The sequence below is a fragment of the Tamandua tetradactyla genome, chromosome 8, assembly GCF_023851605.1.
Source record: "Tamandua tetradactyla isolate mTamTet1 chromosome 8, mTamTet1.pri, whole genome shotgun sequence".
In the NCBI taxonomy this organism is placed as follows: domain Eukaryota; kingdom Metazoa; phylum Chordata; class Mammalia; order Pilosa; family Myrmecophagidae; genus Tamandua; species Tamandua tetradactyla.
In genome coordinates, this window is record NC_135334.1 from 67,020,703 (window position 1) to 67,040,451 (window position 19,749).

Here is a 19,749-nt window from a genome sequence, read left to right on the forward strand (position 1 = left end):
GTGCAGCTTCATTCAGTGTTCCAACCTAGTTACATTACACTTAGGTATTATTGTGCTGTCCATTTTTGAGTTTTTGTATCTAGTCCTGTTGCACAGTCTGTATCCCTTCAGCTCCAATTACCCATTATCTTACCCTGTTTCTAACTCCTGCTGGTCTCTGTTACCAATGATATAGTCCAAGCTGATTCTCGAATGTCGGTTCACATCAGTGGGACCATACAGTATTTGTCCTTTAGTTTTTGGCTAGACTCACTCAGCATAATGTTCTCTAGGTCCATCTATGTTATTACATGCTTCATAAGTTTAGTCTGTCTTAAAGCTGCATAATATTCCATCGTAGGTATACGCCACAGTTTGTTTAGCCACTCGTCTGTTGATGGGCATTTTGGCTGTTTCCATCTCTTTGAAGTTGTAGATAATGCTGCTATAAACACTGGTGTGCAAATGTCCGTCTGTGTCTTTGCCCTTAAGTCCTTTGAGTAGATACCTAGCAGTGGTATTGCTGGGTCGTAATCCATTCTGCCATTCTATGTCTTTTGATTGGGAAATTCAGTCCATTAACTTTTAGTGTTATTACTGTTTGGATAATATTTTCCTCTACCATTTTGGCTTTTGTATTATATATATCATATCTGATTTTCCTTCTTTCTACACTTTACTCCATACCTCTCTCTTCTGTCTTTTCGTATCTGACTCTAGTGCTCCCTTTAGTATTTCTTGCAGAGCTGGTCTCTTGGTCACAAATTCTCTCAGTGACTTTTTGTCTATAAATGTTTTAATTTCTCCTTCATTTTTGAAGGACAATTTTGCTGGATATAGGAGTCTTGGTTGGCAGTTTTTCTCTTTTAGTGATTTAAATATATCATCCCACTGTCTTCTAGCTTCCATGGTTTCTGCTGAGAAATCTACACATAGTCTTATTGGGTTTCCCTTGTATGTGACAGATTGTTTTTCTCTTGCTGCTTTCAAGATCCTCTCTTTCTCTTTGACCTCTGACATTCTAACTAGTAAATGTCTTGGAGAACGCCTATTTGGGTCTATTCTCTTTGGGGTGCGCTGCACTTCTTGGATCTGTATATTTAGGTCTTTCATAAGAGTTGGGAAATTTTCAGTGATAATTTCTTCCATTAGTTTTTTTCCTCCTTTTCCCTTCTCTTCTCCTTCTGGGACACCCACGACACGTATATTTGTGCGCTTCATATTGTCATTCAGTTCCCTGATTCCCTGCTCAAGTTTTTCCATTCTTTTCCCTATAGTTTCTGTTTCTTTTTGGAATTCAGTTGTTCCATCCTCCAGTTCACTAATTGTAGCTTCTGTCTCTTTAGATCTACCATTGTAGGTATCCATTGTTTTTTCCATTTTTTCTTCTTTGTCCTTCACTCCCACAAGTTCTGTGATTTGTTTTTTCAGATTTTCTATTTCTTCTTTTTGTTCAGCCCATATCTTCTTCATGTCCTCCCTCAATTTATTGATTTGGTTTTTGAAGAGTTTTTCCATTTCTGTTCGTATATTCAGCATTAGTTGTCTCAGCTCCTGTATCTCATTTGAACTATTGGTTTGTTCCTTTGATTGGGCCATATCTTCAATTTTCCGAGCGTCATCCATTATTTTCTGCTGGTGTCTGGGCATTTGATCAGATCTCCCTGGGTGTGGGACCCAGCTGGTTGAAAGGTTTTTCTGTGGAATCTCTGGGCTCTGTTTTTCTTTTCCTGCCCAGTAGGTGGCGCTCGTGGCGGTCGTTTGTCTGCGGGGCAGTCGGCCCGGGAAACCGCGCGTGGAGGCGGGGGTCGCTGACTTGGCTTGGGGGAGTGCCAGTCCAAATTGCCCAGCTGGCCCGAGACGCCAAGCGTGACGGGAGGGCCCCGCTATCCAATGTTCCCAGTCAGACCGGGGAGCCACGTGCGTGGAGGGGACCCCAGACGCCAGCCACCCCAGCCGGGAAAACGTGCACCCCTCGGGTATCTCACAGCAGTGGATTCTCCCTACCCGTTCAGCCGTTCCAGAATGGGGTACGCTGTCTTTTTTGGTCTCTGTCGTGACTCCGGGAGCTGTTTTGTATTGTTTCTGTTTCTTTAGTTGCTTTTCTGGAGGAGGAACTAAGACCCGCGCGTCTTACTAAGCCGCCATCTTCTCCGGAAGTCGGGAGCCTTTTCTTATTTCTGCCTTACCCCTTCCAAGGTGGGTGGCCTTGGACACGTGAATGTCACCTCTTTGAGCCTCAGATTCCTTCTGTGCAAAGTGGGGCCTCTCATCCTCTCATCCTCCCATCCTAGAGTATATTGAGCAGATAATCAAAAAGTATTCACGAAATCCTTTGAGGGATGGGAGAAAGAGTATGGAACTATTATACCTTACCATCAGGGAACCCCCGATAACATGTCAAATTTTGGACACCCAAATCAATAGGCTATGCCCTCGACCCTGAGGCTTACTCTTGTGAAGCTTGTGTAGGTAGTGAAGAAGCTTAGACTACCTGTAGACATGCCTAAGAGTTACTCCTGGTGGACCTCTTTTGTTGCCCAACTCTGCAAGTGAAATCATTGTGCTCCCCCCAAAGTGGGACATGACATCCATGGGTGACAGTCTTTCTGGTGAGAGATGACTCCCAGGGGTGAGTCCAGACCTGGTATTGTGGAAACAACAGTTCCGTCCTGACCAAATGGTGGAAAAGAAGTGAAGCTAGCAAAGTATCCGTGGCAGAGAGAGTTCACATAGAGTTGAGAGGTTACTCTGGAGGTTGCTCTTACGCAAGCTTCAGTTAGACCTTGCTACCTGTCATAACCTGCCAACCCCGGTTCTAGTTTGCTAGCTGCCAGAATGCAATATATCAGAAACAGAATGGCTTTTAATAAGGGGAATTTAATAAGTTGCAAGTTCACAGATTAGGCCATGGAAATGTCCCAGTCAAGGCAAGTCTATAGAAATGTCCAATCTAAGGCATTTAGATTGGGAAAGATATCTTGGTTCAAGAAGGCTGATGAAGTTCAAGGTTTCTCTCTGAAATGGAAAGGCCCATGACGAACGCAGTCAGAGGTTATCTCTCATCTGGAGAGTCACATGGTAAACACAGCGTCATCTGCTATCTTCTTCTCCTGACTTCCTGTTTAAAGAAGCTCCCCAGGAGGCATTTTCCTTCTTCATCTCCAAAGGTCGCTGGCTGGTGGACTCTTCTTCTTGTGGCTATGTCGTTCTGCTCTCTCTGAATCTCTCTTTCTCAAAAGTGTTTCCTTTTTCATAGGATTCCAGTGAATTAATCAAGACCCATCCAAATTTGGTGGAGACACACTTCCACCTAATCCAGCTCAATAACCACTCTTGATTAAATTACATCTTCAGGGAGATGATCTAATTACAGTTTCAAAATGCAATGCCAAATAAGGATTAGAAGAAACGGCTGCCTTACAAATGGAATTAGGATTAAAACATGGCTTTTCTAGTGTGCATACATCATTTCAAACCAGCACAACCCCCAACCAGGACCATTCCAGTCAATCCTAAAGAACACCTAGGGCTATATATGAAATTCCACAAGGGTTCCATGCACTAGAGTAACTTTCCAGAAAACTGCAACCTCTATATGGGTCCCTGGCCCAGATAAGTCCTGAAACCTAGCCCAGCCTCTCCAGAACATCAGATAGTTCCATCTCCCTACTCTGAGATCCTTCCAACGTGAAAAATTTAGAATGGCCATAACCCAAACACCCCTAAAGAGAGGGATGGAAAGATCAAAGGTGATGGTGGAGTTATACAGAGAAGATAGAATTTAGCAAATGAATACGAATACTGAATCATTAAATCGATACCTCTTTTAGTCTCCTGTGTTTTAGAGCAGCTAGAAGTAAAAACTTAAAGTTGTGAAATTGTAACCCATGTCAAACTCTGAAATATGTTCTAAAACTAATTATTGTGCTGTGCTTTTAAATGTATAGCTTTTTTGTGTATATGTTATTTTTCACAAAAAAATAGAAGGAAAAAAGTCAATTGTGATGATAAAAAAATACTTAAGCCCTCTAGCCTCCTATATTCTGAAACAGCTAGAAGAAAAAATCTGAGAGGATTCTATGGTAGCTCATGACATACTCTGGGATCTGCCCTGTAACTGCTTGTTGAAGAGTGCTTTGAAAACTTTTGCTTTTTTCTTTGCTTTGTATGTATGTTATACTATACAATTTTTAAAAAGTTAAAAAAAAAAACATATATATATATATATATATATATATATATATATACATACATACATACATACCATGGCCATGTGGGATTTATTCCAGAATGCACTGATGGTTCACCATAACAAAATTCACCAATGTAATACACCATATAAACACAATAAAGGGGCTGGGGGGGGGGGAGTTGTGTGTTCATCTCAGTTGATTAAGAAAAGGTGTTTGACAAAATCCAACATTCTTTCATGATAAAAATACTCAGAAAAGTACTACTTGAAGGAAACTTTGTCAACATTATAAAGGGTGTTTGTCTCATCAAATATTATTCCTGACTGAAAGATTGAAAACTTTCTCTCTAAAATAAGAAAAAAGACAGGGATTCTCAACAGTGGTTAGATAATACCTTGTAGTTGAGGTTCTAGCCAGATAAATCAGGAAAGAGAAAAATGAAAAGTATGCACATTGGAAATAAAAATAAAAGTATCCGTTTTCACAGATAACACGATCCTACATATAGAAAATCCCTAAGAATCCATGAGAAAGCTACTAGAACTAACAAATGAATTCAGAATCACTACAGTATTAAAGAGCAACATACAGAAGAACCTATATATAGGTTTTCTGTAGAATTTTAATGAATAAAATAAAATTAAAATCCCATTTACAACGAAATCTAAAAGAATAAAATGTCTAGGAATCAATTTGACTGAGTACATGAAAGACTTGTATGCTGAAAAGTACTGATCCTTGCAGAAAGAAGATGTAAATAAATAGAAAAGTATGCTATGTTTATTGATTAGAAGACTAAATATTGTTAAGATGTCAGTACTGCCTAATGTAACCTACGAATTAATTGTATTTCCTGTCAGAATTCCAGGAGCCTTTTTTATAGATTGAAAAGTCAATCCTCAAATTCAACTGGAATTGCAAGGGACCCTGAATATCCAAAACAGTGTTGAAAAAGAACAGAGTTGGAGGTCTTACACTTCATGATTTCAAAACTTAACTACAAAACCTTCATCAGTTAAAACAGTGTGGGTACTGGCGTCAAGATAGGCATAGACCAATGTAGTAGAATTGAGTGTCTAAAAATAAATCTACACGTCTATGGTTAGTTGGTTTTTGAAAAGAACGTCAAGTGTATTCAGTGGGGAAATAATAGTCTCTTCAACAAATGGTGCCAAGACAATTAGTAATCCACAAGCAAAAGAATGAATTTGGATCCCTACTTTTAACATATGTTCTTGTTTGCTAGCTGCTGGAATGCAACACACCAGAGACAGATTGGCTTTTAATAAAAGGGGATTTATTTTGCTAGTTCTTCAAAGGAAAGGCAGCTAACTTTCCACTGAGGTTCTTTCTTATGTGAAAGGCACAGGATGGTCTCTACTGGTCTTCTCTCCAGGCCCTTGGGTTCCAACAACTTTCCTCAGGGTGACTTCTTTCTGCATCTCCAAAGGCCTGGGCTGAGCTGGGAGTGCTGAGATGAGGAATGCGGAGCTGCTTAGGCTGTGCTATGTTGAGCTCTCTCATTTAAGCACCAGCCAGTTAAGTTCAAATGTCACTCATTGCAGCAGACACGCCTCCTAGCTGACTGCAGATATAAGTAGCAACAAATGAGGCTCATGTACCATTGGCTTATGTCTGCAGCAACAAAACTAGGTATGCTCACCTGGCTGCGTTGACAACTGAATCTAACTAACACACCATATATAAAAATTACTTCAACATATTATCTTCTAAAACCAACGCTGTAAACTCTTAGAAGATGACATATAATGACATATCTTCAGGATCTTGTAATAGGTAATGGATTTTTAGATTTAATACCAAAAGCACAGGTAATAGAGGAAAAAAATTAGATAAAATGGACCTCATTAAATTTAAAACTTGTGTATCAACATTATCAAAAAAGTGTAAAGACAACTGAGTATATGGGAGAAAATACTTGTAAACCCTTTATTTAATAAGGGTTTAATATCCATAATATGTAAAATTCTTCTATAATTCAACAAGCAAAAGACAACTCGAAAAATATGCCAAGTTTGAATAGATATTCTTGTAAAGAAGTTATTCAAATGACCAATAAATATATGAAATGTTTTTCAACATCTTTATCCATTAGAGAGATGCAAATTAAAATTGCAGTTAGATACCACTTCACATCCACTAGGTTGTCTATTATTAAAAAAAACTGAAAATAACAGTTATTGGCTAGGATTCATAGTAATAGGAACCCTTGTACATTGTTAGTAGGTATGTAGAATGGTGCAGCCACTATGCAAACCTCTATCTAGTTTCCTCTGAATGGTAAACATAGAATTACCATATGAACCTGTCATTCTACTCTTAGGTATTAGCCCCACAGAATTGAAAACAATAACTTTGACAGATATTGTACATCAGAGTTCATCACCCCATTATTCACAATAGACAAAAGGTGGAAGCAACCCAAATGTAAAGATTTGTTAAAGCTGCTGGAATACAGTATACCAGAAATGGAACAGCTTTTATAAAGGGAATTTATTAAGTTGCAAGTTTATAGTTCCGATACCATAAAATGTCTAAACCAAGCATCTAGAGAAATGAACCTTGACTCAAGAAAGGGCCAATGACGTTTCTGTGTCATCTGGGAAGGCAGATAGTGAGGTCTCCTAGCTTTCTTTCCCAGCTTTCCTTTTTTCAAATGGCTTCCCCTGGAGCATTTTCTTTCTGCATCTCCATAGGTCTCTTTTATGTCAGCTCTGAAGCTTTTTCCAAAGTGGTTCCCTCTTAAAGGACTCTAGTATGCAACCCCATCTTGAATGGTGGAGACACATCTCCATGGAAACCACCTAATTAAAACATCCCACCCAATGATATTGATTGAGGATTAAAAAAACATGGCTTTTTGTGGTACATAATGGTTTTAAAGTGGCTTACCAGGTGACCATCAACAGGTGAATTTATGAAGAAAATGTGGTATATCCATGCAGTGGGATATTATTCAGCTCTCAAGAAGTGAAGAACAGATACATGCTATAACATGGATCAGTCTTGAGCATATCACATTGAGTGACATTGAGTGAAATTAGTCAGATACAAAGGATAAATATTGTACTATTTTTCGCATATGAAATACTTAGAATGAGCAAATTCATGAAGACAGTAACCATGATAGTGGTTACCAGTGGTCTGGGGAATTATTGCTAAATGCCTATTGGTTTTGGGTTGCAGTGATGAAAATGGTCTGAAAATAGTTGTGAAAACTATACAATATTGTTAATATACTTAATATAAAAAAATTATCCACTTAGATTGGTTAAAAATATTTTTATGTTATTTACATTTTACCACAATTAAAAATAAATAAGCTAATTTTTAAAAGAGTGAGATCCTCTGTGTCAGGTAATTGTGATTTGTACATGTATGTCAATGAGGAGACTGGGAATAATAACTGTATTTCTGTGTCTCCCTTATGTTCATTCTTTCATATATCTGCCCTTGCTGTGTGTGGTACAACAGAAAAAGCATGACGCTGAAATTACAACTGTTTTTTTCAGTCCTGAGTACTGGCAAAATTTTGAAGAAGATGGCTACCATACCTTATGTTTCATCTTTAAAATGATACCTCTTTGGATATTGTGTTTAGGTTCTTTAGGAGATAATTCTAGTTTTAGAACATATTCATTCTCCCCCAAATAAACCCTGGACCCTTTAGCAGTCACTCTTTTTTCCTCCTACCCACAGCCATAGGCCACTACTTATCTACTTTCTGTCTCTCTAAATTTACCTTCTCTGGATATTTTATATAAATAGAATCATAGAATATGTGGCCTTTTGTGTCTTACTTCTTTTACTTAGCATGTTTGTTTTAGGGTTAATCCATATTGTTGCATATAACAGTACTTTATTCCTTTTTATTGCCTAATAATATTCCCTTATATGGTTATACACATATTTTAGTCATTCATCATTTGGACATTCAGGTTATTTGTACTTTTCACTTCTCATGAATAATAGTACTATAAATTATAATGTGTAGAGTTTTCTATGGATATATGTTTTCATTCTAAGTCCTGTGGCAACTAGGTTTAACATTTTGAGGAACTGCCAAGGAATTTTCCAGAGTGGGTATACCATTTTACGTTCACACCAGCATTTATAAGGGTTCCAGTTTTCCGTGACTCACCGACTTTTTGCTATTATCTGCCTTTTTGGTTATGGCTATTCTAGTGTGTATTAGGTTGTATCTCATTGCAGTATTAATTTTGCATTCCTTAACAACTAAGCATCTTTTCATATGCTTATTGGCCATCTGTATATCTTCTTTCTGGAAATGTCTATTCATGTCCTGCCTTTTTAGCTTTTGATATAAGCACGTTAGGGTCTTCCCTGTTAATGTTATAAAAATTTCCCTTTTCTCATGTACCTCAGTTTTTTTCCTCCTACAAAATGCAATGCTATCAGTCAGAGAAAGTATGGTATTCCATCTGTGTGCTTTTGTAAACCCTTCCTTATATAGCTCTTGGCCATTTTGCTTACATTATATATATGTGTTTGTTTGTGTATATTCTTTTCTTTAAATACCGGTACAAGAGAGGCTCCAACTGCTAGGGCCAAACAAGTCTTATTCCTTGGTTGAGATAGTCTTATAAGCAGTTTCACCTGCCTACTTGTTTTTGTCCTGCCTACTTGTTTTTCTCCTGCCTGCCTGTCTATCCTGTTGCCCTCACTCCAGCAAAATATGTTGCTTTTTCTTGGTACCCATTAAATTCTTTACTCCTTGTCATGCAACAAGAGTATGCAATTGCTAGACACTTTACATCATTTTCATGCCTACTTCATATTGGCGTTATTACTCTGTTCTAGTTTGAAAGCTGCCAGACTGCAATATACCAGAAACAGAACAGCTTTTAAAAAGGGGAATGTGTTAAGTTGCAAGTTTACTGTTCTAAGGCCATGAAAATGTCTAAATTAAAGCAAGTCTATAGAAATGTCCGGTCGAAAGCATCCATGAAAGATATCTTGGTTCAGAAGGCTGATGACGTCCAAAGTTTCCCTTTCAACTGGAAAAGCACATGGCGAACAAACAGGGGCTAGCTTTCTCTTCAGGCTTCTTGTTTCATGAAATTCCCCTGGGACCGTTTTCTTTCATCTCCAAAGGTCTCTGGCTGCATGGGCTCTGATGCTTTTTCCAAACTGGTTCCCTCTTAAAGGGTTCCAGTAAGCAGCCCCACCTTGAATGGTTAGAGACTCATCTCCATGGAAACTATCTAATCAACAGTTAGTACCCACATTTGGGTGGGTCACATCTCCATGGAAACTATCAAAAACTCCCACCCAGTAATATCGAATGTGGAGTAAAGAACTTGGCTTTTCTGGAGTACATAGCAGATTCAAACCAGCATAGAGTATGAAATTGCTAGGCACTTTGCATCATTTTCATGCCTACTTCACATAGGTATTATTACTCTTCTTTTATTGCTGAGGTAGCTGACTTAGAGATAAGGGGCTTATGTCACTTCTCCTTATTAGTCTTCCTGATTGGCTTCCTCTAACCTCTAGCATGGCAAGTGCTACTGAAATGGGGAAAAGCTTTCTGCATGGACTTTGAGCAGAGCAGTTATCTACATCTTATTTCCTCTGCCTCTTAAAGTACTCTGGTTTACCTGGAATTCTTATGAATGATAGAAGCCTAGACTTGTAAGTTTAAAGTCATATTATAGAACATCTCAGATATCAAGCATGAAAGTTTTACTTTACCCATAAGCAGAAGGACATTAAGTTGGAGAGTGGCTTGATTAAAAATATGAGTACAAATTAGCATGTTTATTGAACTTTCCTCTATTCCAAGCATGAAGAGAGGTGAATAAACTAGTATCCTTGCCCTTGAGGTACTTCCAGCTCATTTGGAGAGATGGATTGAAATAATTATTCTATTTGAGTAAATGTGCTTCAAAATTATTAAGTTTTTGGGCAGGCAACGGTGGCTCGGTGGCAGAGTTCTCGTCTGCAGAGCAGGAGATCTGGGTTCGATTCCCGGAGCCTGCCCGTGTCAAAAAAAAAAATCTGAATTAAAATTATTTTTAAAGTTTTTGAGAGCAGAAGAGGGAGCCCAGGAGATCACTTCTTAACTTAAACTCGATCATCAGGCAACGATAAACATTTTAAGTTTATTTAAGTAGTATGTGCAATTGGATTGGACTGTGCTTGGTGTAACAAGAATAGTTAACAAAATTGTTCAACAAAAGTCTCAAGTGTAAATAAAAATCACTTTCATTTATTAAGATGCTAACTTTCTCTGACAGATATGCCAAGAGTTTAATAGTACCTGGGCGTGGGAGATGGAAAAGAAGGGCTATCTTGAAATGAGTGTTGAATGCAAACTGGCACTCTTAAAGGTAATATATTTATTATTTTTTACAGTTTTTTTAATTTAGAATTTTACCCTTGACTTCTGGTTGAATTAGAAAATAACTGAAAAGCAGACTTTTTAGTGAAATGGAACAGGATAATAGATTCTTTTTTATTTTTCAGTGACATAAACAGTATAGTCTTTAAATTACTGGCGTTTTTTTGTTGTTTTTCAATGCACAAGTGTATAGCTATACTTCTTGTAAGAATAATAACAGAATGGATAAACACTTACCCCAAATGAATTTTATTTATTTTCAGTCTTCACAAATGTTACTGATGAGTAGTTCAAACTCTGGTAAATCTGTGGCAGATTCGCTGAATTAATAATTTGATATAATTGTTTTGTAAATGATTAGGGACATGAGATTGTATCCCTAATAAAACCCTCACATAAGCCAAGCCTACTTGATTAAAGTAGATCCTTATAAAGTATGTTTATGATAGTGTATATATTATTTTGGGGAGAGAGAGACTGTGGCTATATACTAGATGTTATTTTCTATCCCTATTTGGAAGTCTGCAAAATCCATAAGATCCCTTTCTAAGAAAAGCCAGAGTCCTAGTAAACTCAGATTTCAGGATGTATTATCATGCATACTTATATTACCAGGAGCCACGAATGGGCTAAGACCAACGACCAACTTGTGGCTCCAGAGGGGTATATGAGATGATTCATAGGAGTATCATAGAACTTCTACTCATAGTTTATTAAAATCTCAATTTTTTATGTGTTTTCCTATATATATGTATTTCTATATCTATCCATACATACACACAGAGGCAGATGTGTGATGTGCATATTATAGGGATAAAATCTTAACTTTTTAAATAACTTTTTGTGCATTCCTATAATGTACATAATATTTTTGTTGAGGTATATGTATATAAATATAAATGCATATATGTAATGCAAATGTATTATATGCACACATAATTACTGATAATGTATCACTTTTTTACTCATAGGTATGCTTGCTTTGATCAAGAAAGTTTAAAGACTGCCATCTAGTTAGTTTAGGCAAAGGCATGGATACTATGATTGTAGCTTCATGTGTTGTTTGCCTGAACAGAGATGCTCATAGAAGAAATCTCCCTTTAGACCCTAATGACGTACAAAAATGTATAACAAAAAGTTTGGTTAGGTCCTCCAAACACATCATGTGAATATCTTTTTACTAAGAAAATCCTCCAGAGACAGTTATCAGTGAAAAACTACCTTCCTTGAAAACTGTAAAAACTGGAAATGCCACGGGCATAGAAACCGAAAAGCCATTTCAAGAATAATGTTCATCTTAAAACTTCAGGAGAGAAAGAATCATTGAAAATTTTTATACCATGAGGCAATTTAGGAAACTTCAGTTCAAGTAGGCTCAAAGCTTTTGAAATATAATTTGAATTGTGTTTCAGGAATTGAGTTAAACCTATAAGTATAGGTAATGCTGAAGTTAAATGTTACCTTAAATTTTATTTTTTTAGATAAGTAATTCTCAGCGTGGGTATGCGAAAGTAGGGGAGAGAACAGTGAAAGATAGATACTCTACAGATGGTGTTTCCACTGGTTTCCATGAATCAGTGCTGTTACAATTTATTTTTTCCCTCATTACTTAGGAAATACCACATGAATTAAAAGATTTTTTAGAGTAGATTCTCAAAAGATCATTTATCTCAAGACCATACCTCTTGATACAACCTTAAAGCAACCGACTAAAGTGTTTTTAAATTTATCACATTTATTGTGATGGAAAAAAAAACCAGATATTTTAACCCATGGTGTGTCTATATTCCAGTACCTCTGCGAGTGTCAATTTGATGACAATCTCAAGTTCAAGAATATTATTAATGAGGAAGATGCTGATACCATGCGTCTCCAGCCAATTGGTCGAGACAAAGATGGCCTCATGTATTGGTACCAGTTGGATCAAGATCACAATGTCAGGATGTACATAGAAGAACAAGATGATCAAGATGGCTCCTCATGGAAATGCATTGTCAGGTATCTTTTATTTGAATATCATTGCGTATTTATTTGTGTTATTATCAAGTTTGATTTCTTCTCTACTATAATGTGATCAGGAGGCCAGGTTGTTCTTTTTAAGGGTTTTGGGTAAATTCCAGGGTTAGCACAATGCCCAGCACTGCTCATATTATCAGCCTTCAATTAATGTTTGTCACACCCTGAGTTAATAATTCATCTTTGTTCTTGCCCCATTCTTGAATTTTAGCAGAGTTTTTTTAGCAATTATTTATTAATGCTTTGAAGAAGTAACAGGTTGAAATTTTTAATATTTTTATGAGTTAGGAAAGCTTAACTTTCATTCCCTCTGAATAGACATCAATTGAATGATGTTGTAGAGATATTTTTTAGTAATTACCCAGAAGTAAAATTTACTCACCATTTCACCCTGTGGATATGTATGTCTCTAATAGTCGAACATGGTTCTCTTCATGGTGTTTTGCCGCCATTTCTGCTGTTTCCCATATCAACCTTGTATAGCTCAAAAAATAAGCTCTCCTGCTTTGTAGATGAAGAAAGCATGACAGAAAAATCATGACTATCATTAATCAGCCATACATCCTTAAAGCAAGCTCTGATTCACTGCATTTAAAGAAGATTAAACCCTAATTCATGACAAAAGGAGCATATATTTTAGCTGTGATTAATTTTGGTTCATTGGCTTTCCAATAGGCAGATTACTTCTTTTCTCCAAGACTCACTTTTCTATACTTTAAAATAAGGATAATAATACTTACGCAATAAAGTTGTTGGGAGGAATATATGAGAAATGGTATAGCACCATAGTACCATCTCAATAACAATTTGCTATTTTTTCTCCCTGTCTTTATAATTATTTTCATAACATCTCTAATCACAAAGATGGAAACTTAATTTCTTCACTGAAGAAATGTTTATCAGCAGAAAGAACTAAGGTCAAAATTCTGTTAGTGTTACTTTCACCTCTTCTCATCCTTGACAGTTTCTCCAAGTTTTATTCCCTTTGCTTATGCCTTTTTTTTAAACTGTCTTTCCATATATAAAAATGTGTTTATGATAATAAACAAAATGGTATCAGTGAGCGCTGTTCAGAAGAAATTGCTTGTATAGAATGCCTCAACCCAGTTTTTCTCATGTTAACAACCACAAATTTCTTTAGTGAACTGGCCCATGTTTAGCCTTTTTAAAGACCTTCTATGCATACATGCATTCCTATGCGAAGGTGCCAGGGAGCTTTTCCCAAATACGTAAAAATTTGGGGGACCACCAGAAAGACTGGTGGATTTGCTGACTCTGATTTCAAGTACATAAACTCAAATTCTAGACATCTTATTGCTACACTAGCATTCCTTTATTTCTTAAATTGATAAATTTTGATTTTATACCTATTTGTGTAACAGGTACTGAGCTAGTGAACAGTAAAGCTCTGTGGTCCATGGATGTGCAACAGGCACCTAAGTGTGAATTTCCTTATATTAAAAGTAGTATCTCTTAGTTGTAGTTAATATATATTTTCTGAGAATATGAATTTTCTCTGAATTTTTAGTTTGGTCTTGTTATGCTTGCTGTGTATGAATATGTCCTGACATGAACTAATATGCCTGCAAAGAATTTCACTTTGTCTTAACTCATTGACACAGATGCACTTTTGTTGGCAAACTTACTATATTTGTTCCATAGAATGTGGAAAGTGTTTTCTTATTTTTGCCCCCAACAAAGGTGAGTTCTTAAGTTGTCATTATATTTGGTACCGAAATAATATGGGGCATGAGTCCATTTGGCCTAGAATTAAATCATAGCTGGAATATATTATTTGTATTTGGATTCCTCACTCTAAGAGAAGCATTAATGTAGTGGAGTATGTCCTTTATGGGAAGAAGTTTGAAAAAGATCGAATGAACAGAAAATGTTTGACCACAGACTTAGTGAGACATACCATTCCTCAAACATTTAAAAGATTGATTTGTGGAAGAATCTTAAGAGCTGATCCAGGATCGGTGAATACAGATTATAGGAATACAGAACTGAACCTGATAGAAGCAAGAACATTTGTCTTTTTTCATATTGCAGACAAATGAATATCTTTAGACTGATAGATGCTGTCAAAAGCATTTCCTAAACCCACATCCTTCTAAAAGAAGCAGGTTTGTGTTGAGTTCTTTAAAAGGCAGTAATCTTTTTAGGAAGAAATTCTTTAAGAAACTCAGGTGATCAAAGAGTAAGTAAAGCAAATACAGTTTTCACTATTTCATTTAATAGGTTGTACTTTCATATTTTTTTACCTAGTGAATATTATTAACTAATGGAATGAAAAGCCTACTTCTCTTGCTAAAAGAGGTTTCTTTAAAGTAAAATATTAATATTTTTGGTGATTACCTGGTGTTGAAAACATGTTTCTACATAATCCTTAAGAGATAGTTATGTGATAAAAACCAAGTTTTTAGAATTCTAATTTTTAAACTCAATGACTCAGTATTTTACATGGTGAATAAATTAAAAACTCCTGTCAAAATTCACAGTTTAAAAATCAAATGCAACTTTTTTCTAAATGTAAGAAACCACTACAAATGAATTAATTTTACATATTTGATCTTCTACTGAAACTTTAATGGCCTAACATCACCACCACAGTCTTAAAACATCTATTAAATAGGAATTTCCATTTGTTTGTTGTGCAGTGAATAATACAAATGTATATGAGGTGTATAGACAGGAAACCACTAATTCACATATAAAGAATTATATTTGAAGTTGAAACAAGATTAGTATGTAACTTAGAAAATTTCATTAACCATATGCAATTGCTAATATTTGACCATTTTGATCTTACAAAAATGATAATTTTGTATAGTTTAAAAAAGTATAGTTGCAGTTGTCCAAAACAAAAATATATAAGCTCTGACCACTGGCTCACTTATTCCAAGTAGTGTTCTAAACAGAAATATTTCTTATAGTTATTTCATCTGTACTTTATGCTACAATATTTAAGTACTGAAAAATATTTTTAAAACCTGATCAAATAACATGTAGTAAGTGATATTATTCAAAATAGGGAATATGTCAAAAGACTGAAAGAGATAAGCAAGTAATGTTAACATTATAAAGTATGACATTTATTCGTAAGATTATTAATGATGAGAGAAATTAAGCAGATTGAGGTCTTGAGTAAATCACACTCCATCAGATGTTTTTTCAGGATCAAAGAGGTACTCCTGAAAGTGCTTGTTTACCTAGTCTAGCAGGAAAGATAAAATTATATGTGAAGAATTAGTTTTCCCCATTACTGATTGGCTCAGTTATTGAGTTGAACAGTACCTTAATCCTGATATTTAAGTAGTGAATAACTGGAAAAGATTGTTAGTCATGAACATTTCCATCCCAGGACTTCTGAGAATATATATTATTAATCCTAATACAGTAGTATATACTTTAAGAAATGTTTCCTATTAAAATTAGTCTTGGTCAGCTGCAAAAGGCAGACCAGCATCCCTCAGCACCCCTTAAGATGAAGGAATATTGAGACTCTCTTGAAGGGAAATTTAAGGCATTTTAGAGAGGGGAGAGAGGAGGCTCCCTCAAGGACCCCCTGAACAGGATAGTTAATCAAGGTCAGTGGGCCCTGTATTTAGCACAAAGACCCTACCTGAGGGCTACACACTTATGAGGAAAGCCAGGGGCAACTGATCCATCTGAAGCCAGTGATAACCTTGTCGGACAGAGATACCCTGCTCAGGGGCTATCCGCTATTCAGAAACAGCCAGCATTAGCCAATCCATCTGAAACAAAATGGCCCCCACCTGAGTGATTCATCTATGGAGTAGGGTGAAACCAGTGGACCAGGTGTACTCTCTACCTCCAGGCACCGCCCTGCAGAGAGGGGAGGATAAGAGGGAGAGACTGTAAGGAAAGAGGGAGGGGGAATAAGTGGAGCTAATCTGTGAAAGAATATGACCCACATTGCCTGTTGCATCTCAACCTCCATCTTTCTTTACTTGTGAGAGTATCTGCATGTGTACTTAATGGAGAGTACTCTTATCTACTTGCTCTAAAAAACAAAATCAAAAAGAGTTAGTCTTGGATAGCAATTTCCAGAATGGCACCATAATGAACACCACACACAGATCCTCCAACCAATGAAACAAACAAAACTAATGAAAATTAAAAAAAAAAAAAAAAGTCTTGGGAAATTTTCCTACAAGCACACCATAAATGGGGAAAAATTTATTGAAGAAAGTCTACTAAATCACAGTAAGGGCATTGATAGTCTATTGCATTTTAGCTACAACCTCCCCATTCCAACCTAGCTCAGCATAATAGCAACTGTACTTTAGGTAGGTGCACCCACAAACACAGCCCTCCCTCTCCCCTTTCAACTCCCAGTACAGGTTTGAGGTATCTTGATTCTATCCAGAAGGCATTTCTTAACTGGTTGCAGAATTCTGTTCCAAGCAAGAGAAGCTGAGTGGTCTGGGACTCACTTCTCCCACACAGTTGCTGCTCATAAGATGGAAGCTCTATCCCCGACATAGCAACAGGCCAGGAGCATTGAGTCCAGATGACCTTGGCTCCAGCTTACTTGTTACACAGGGTTTCATTCAAGGAGAAGAAAGCTAAGAAAAGTTCCTGCCCTGTGTCTCACTCATAAAGCGGGGATGTCAATCCAAAAGAATAAGACCACTGTCCCTGCTCCCATTTCCAGAACAGAGGCCCAGCGGTTTTGTCCAGTAGATCGGCTAGGCCATAAAAACAGTGTGCCCCATAGCATTCTCCAAGGGAACTGACTTTACTTGAAGCTGAATATCGGGAAGCTTAAATCTAAGGATGCTGTCTAAAACATTGAAGATTTTGGTGGTAAATAGTTAAGAACTAGTTGTTCTATGAGAGCACGCAGCTTAAACCATACACTAGCTGAGAAGTTTAACAGAGAAGTTGGAAAAAAATACAGCTAAGAGCCTTCCTGCAGATGAAACTAGCCTCAGAGTCTCCACCTGCAAAGGGGCCTGAATATAAATGGATCCAACTGTGGAGAAATTTATATTGTTGAGAACAATGTGGGAATCAGTAGAGGCAAACATAGTGGTATCACAGAAAGACAAAGAGAGCCACAAGCCAGTTAAAAATACTGTCAGAAAAAGGGGGGAAAAAAAAAAAGAAGGAAACAGAGGTTTTTGTGGCTGTGTATCTACAAAGGCTTGACTGCCTCTGGATACAGCGGCAGGACTTTTCAGGCTGCAACTACCCCAGGCATAGGCAGAAGTAAGCTCTTTTGGGGCTTGTCTGGAGCCTGTGCCTCCCCCAGGGGAGGGGTGAAGCCCAACTCAGGTGGAATTTCTTCATCAAGGAATTCAGACACCAGGGCTTGGTAATTTGAAGCCATTAAAACCAGCCTACAACCCCTCCTCTGTCTCCACCATGCCCCCAGCAGAGAGAGTCTGCCAAAGTTAAACGCACCGCATCATCCTATGCTGGTGGGACCTGCACTCAGACAAGCGCCACACACAGGGCAGGATAAGAAAAACAGAGTACAGAGACTTCACAGGAAAGTCTTTGGACCTGCTGGGTCTCACCCTCAGGGAAAACCAATGCAGGTGACTCTTTCCTCCTGATAGGAGGCCAGTTTGGTCTGGGAAAATCTGGCTGGGGTCTATAATATCTAAGTAGACCCTCCTAAGAGTGGTGGGGGTAAGGCACCACACAAGCCGGGCAAGAAACAAGAAAACAAGAACTGAAAAATTCTCCTCTGTTAAACAAAACTTAAGCTAAAGGTCCAGATAAAGCTGAACAGAATGCCAAAGAACAGATAGACAACAAATTCATCCAGCAAGAAAAGCCTAGATAAAAGAAGTGAAAGCAATCTCCAGAATAAACTAATTAAGGTAATTAAATACCTAGACACCAGCAAAAAATAACAAATCACATCAGGAAAATTGAAGATGTGGCCCAGTCAAACGAACAAACCAACAATTCAAATGACATGCAGGAGCTGAAACAATTAATTCAGAATGTATGAAGAGACATGGAAAACCTCATCAAAAAACAAATCAATGAATTGAGGGAGGATATAAAGAAGGCAAGGAAAGAACAAAAAGAAGAAACTGAAAGTCTGAAAAAACAAATCACAGAACTTATGGGAATGAAAGACACAGTAGAAGAGATGAAAAAAACAATGGAAACCTACAATGGTAGACTTCGAGAGATAGAGCATAGGGTTTCTGAACTGGAGGACGGAACATCTGAAATCCGACATGAAACAGAAACTATAGGAAAAAAATGGAAAAATAAAAGCAGGGACTCAGGGAATTGAAAGACAATATGAAGCGCATGAATATACATGTTGTGGGTGTCCCAGAAGGAGAAGAGAAGGGAAAAGGAGGAGAAAAACTAATGGAGGAAATTATCATTGAAAATTTCCTAACTCTTATGAAAGACTTAAAATTACAGATCCCAGCGTACCCCAAAGAGAATAGATCCAAATAGACATACTCTAAGACATTTAATAATCAGAATGTCAGAGTCAAAGAGAAAGAAGAGGATCTTGAAAGCAGCAAGAGAAAAGCAATCCATCACATACAAGGGAAGCCCAATAAGACTATGCGCAGATCTCTCAGCAGAAACCATGGAGGCGAGAAGACAGTGGGATAATATATTTAAATTATTAAAAGAGAAAAACTGCCAACCAAGAATTCTATATCCAACAAAACTGTCCTTCAAAAATGAGGGAGAAATTAAAACATTTTCAGACAAAAAATCACTGAGAGAACTTCTGACTGAGAGACCAGCTCTGCAAGAAATACTAAAGGAAACACTAGAGACAGATATGAAGACAGAAGAGAGAGGTGTGGAGAAAGGCATAGAAAGGAAGACTATGAGTAAAGGTAAAAAGAAGGAAAATTAGATATGACATATAAAATCCAGAAGGCAAAATAGGAGAAGAAAGTACTACCCATGCAGTAATAACATTGAATGTTAATGGATTAAACTCTCCAGTCAAAAGACATAGTCTGGCAGAATGGATTAAAAAACAGGACCCATCTATAAATGCTGTCTGTACTCAAAGGACACGAGGCCAAGGAGACAAATGGACATATACACACCAATGTTTATAGCAGCATTATTAACAATTACCAAGAGATGGAAACAGCCAAAATGTCCATCAGCAGACAGATGACTAAACAAACTGTGACATTTACA

General features: G+C 37.2%; 1 protein-coding gene across 2 annotated transcripts in view; it reads left to right on the top strand.

Annotated features, from left to right (window-relative positions):
• RSF1 (remodeling and spacing factor 1) overlaps positions 1-19,749 on the top strand; it is a 185,183-nt gene that overhangs the window by 60,977 nt on the left and 104,457 nt on the right. For both annotated transcript variants that reach the window (XM_077113472.1, XM_077113473.1), the window contains exons 3-4: positions 10,457-10,549; positions 12,353-12,558. In XM_077113472.1, coding sequence (XP_076969587.1) covers positions 10,457-10,549; positions 12,353-12,558 — 299 coding nt within the window. The remainder of the gene's footprint in view (positions 1-10,456; positions 10,550-12,352; positions 12,559-19,749) is intronic.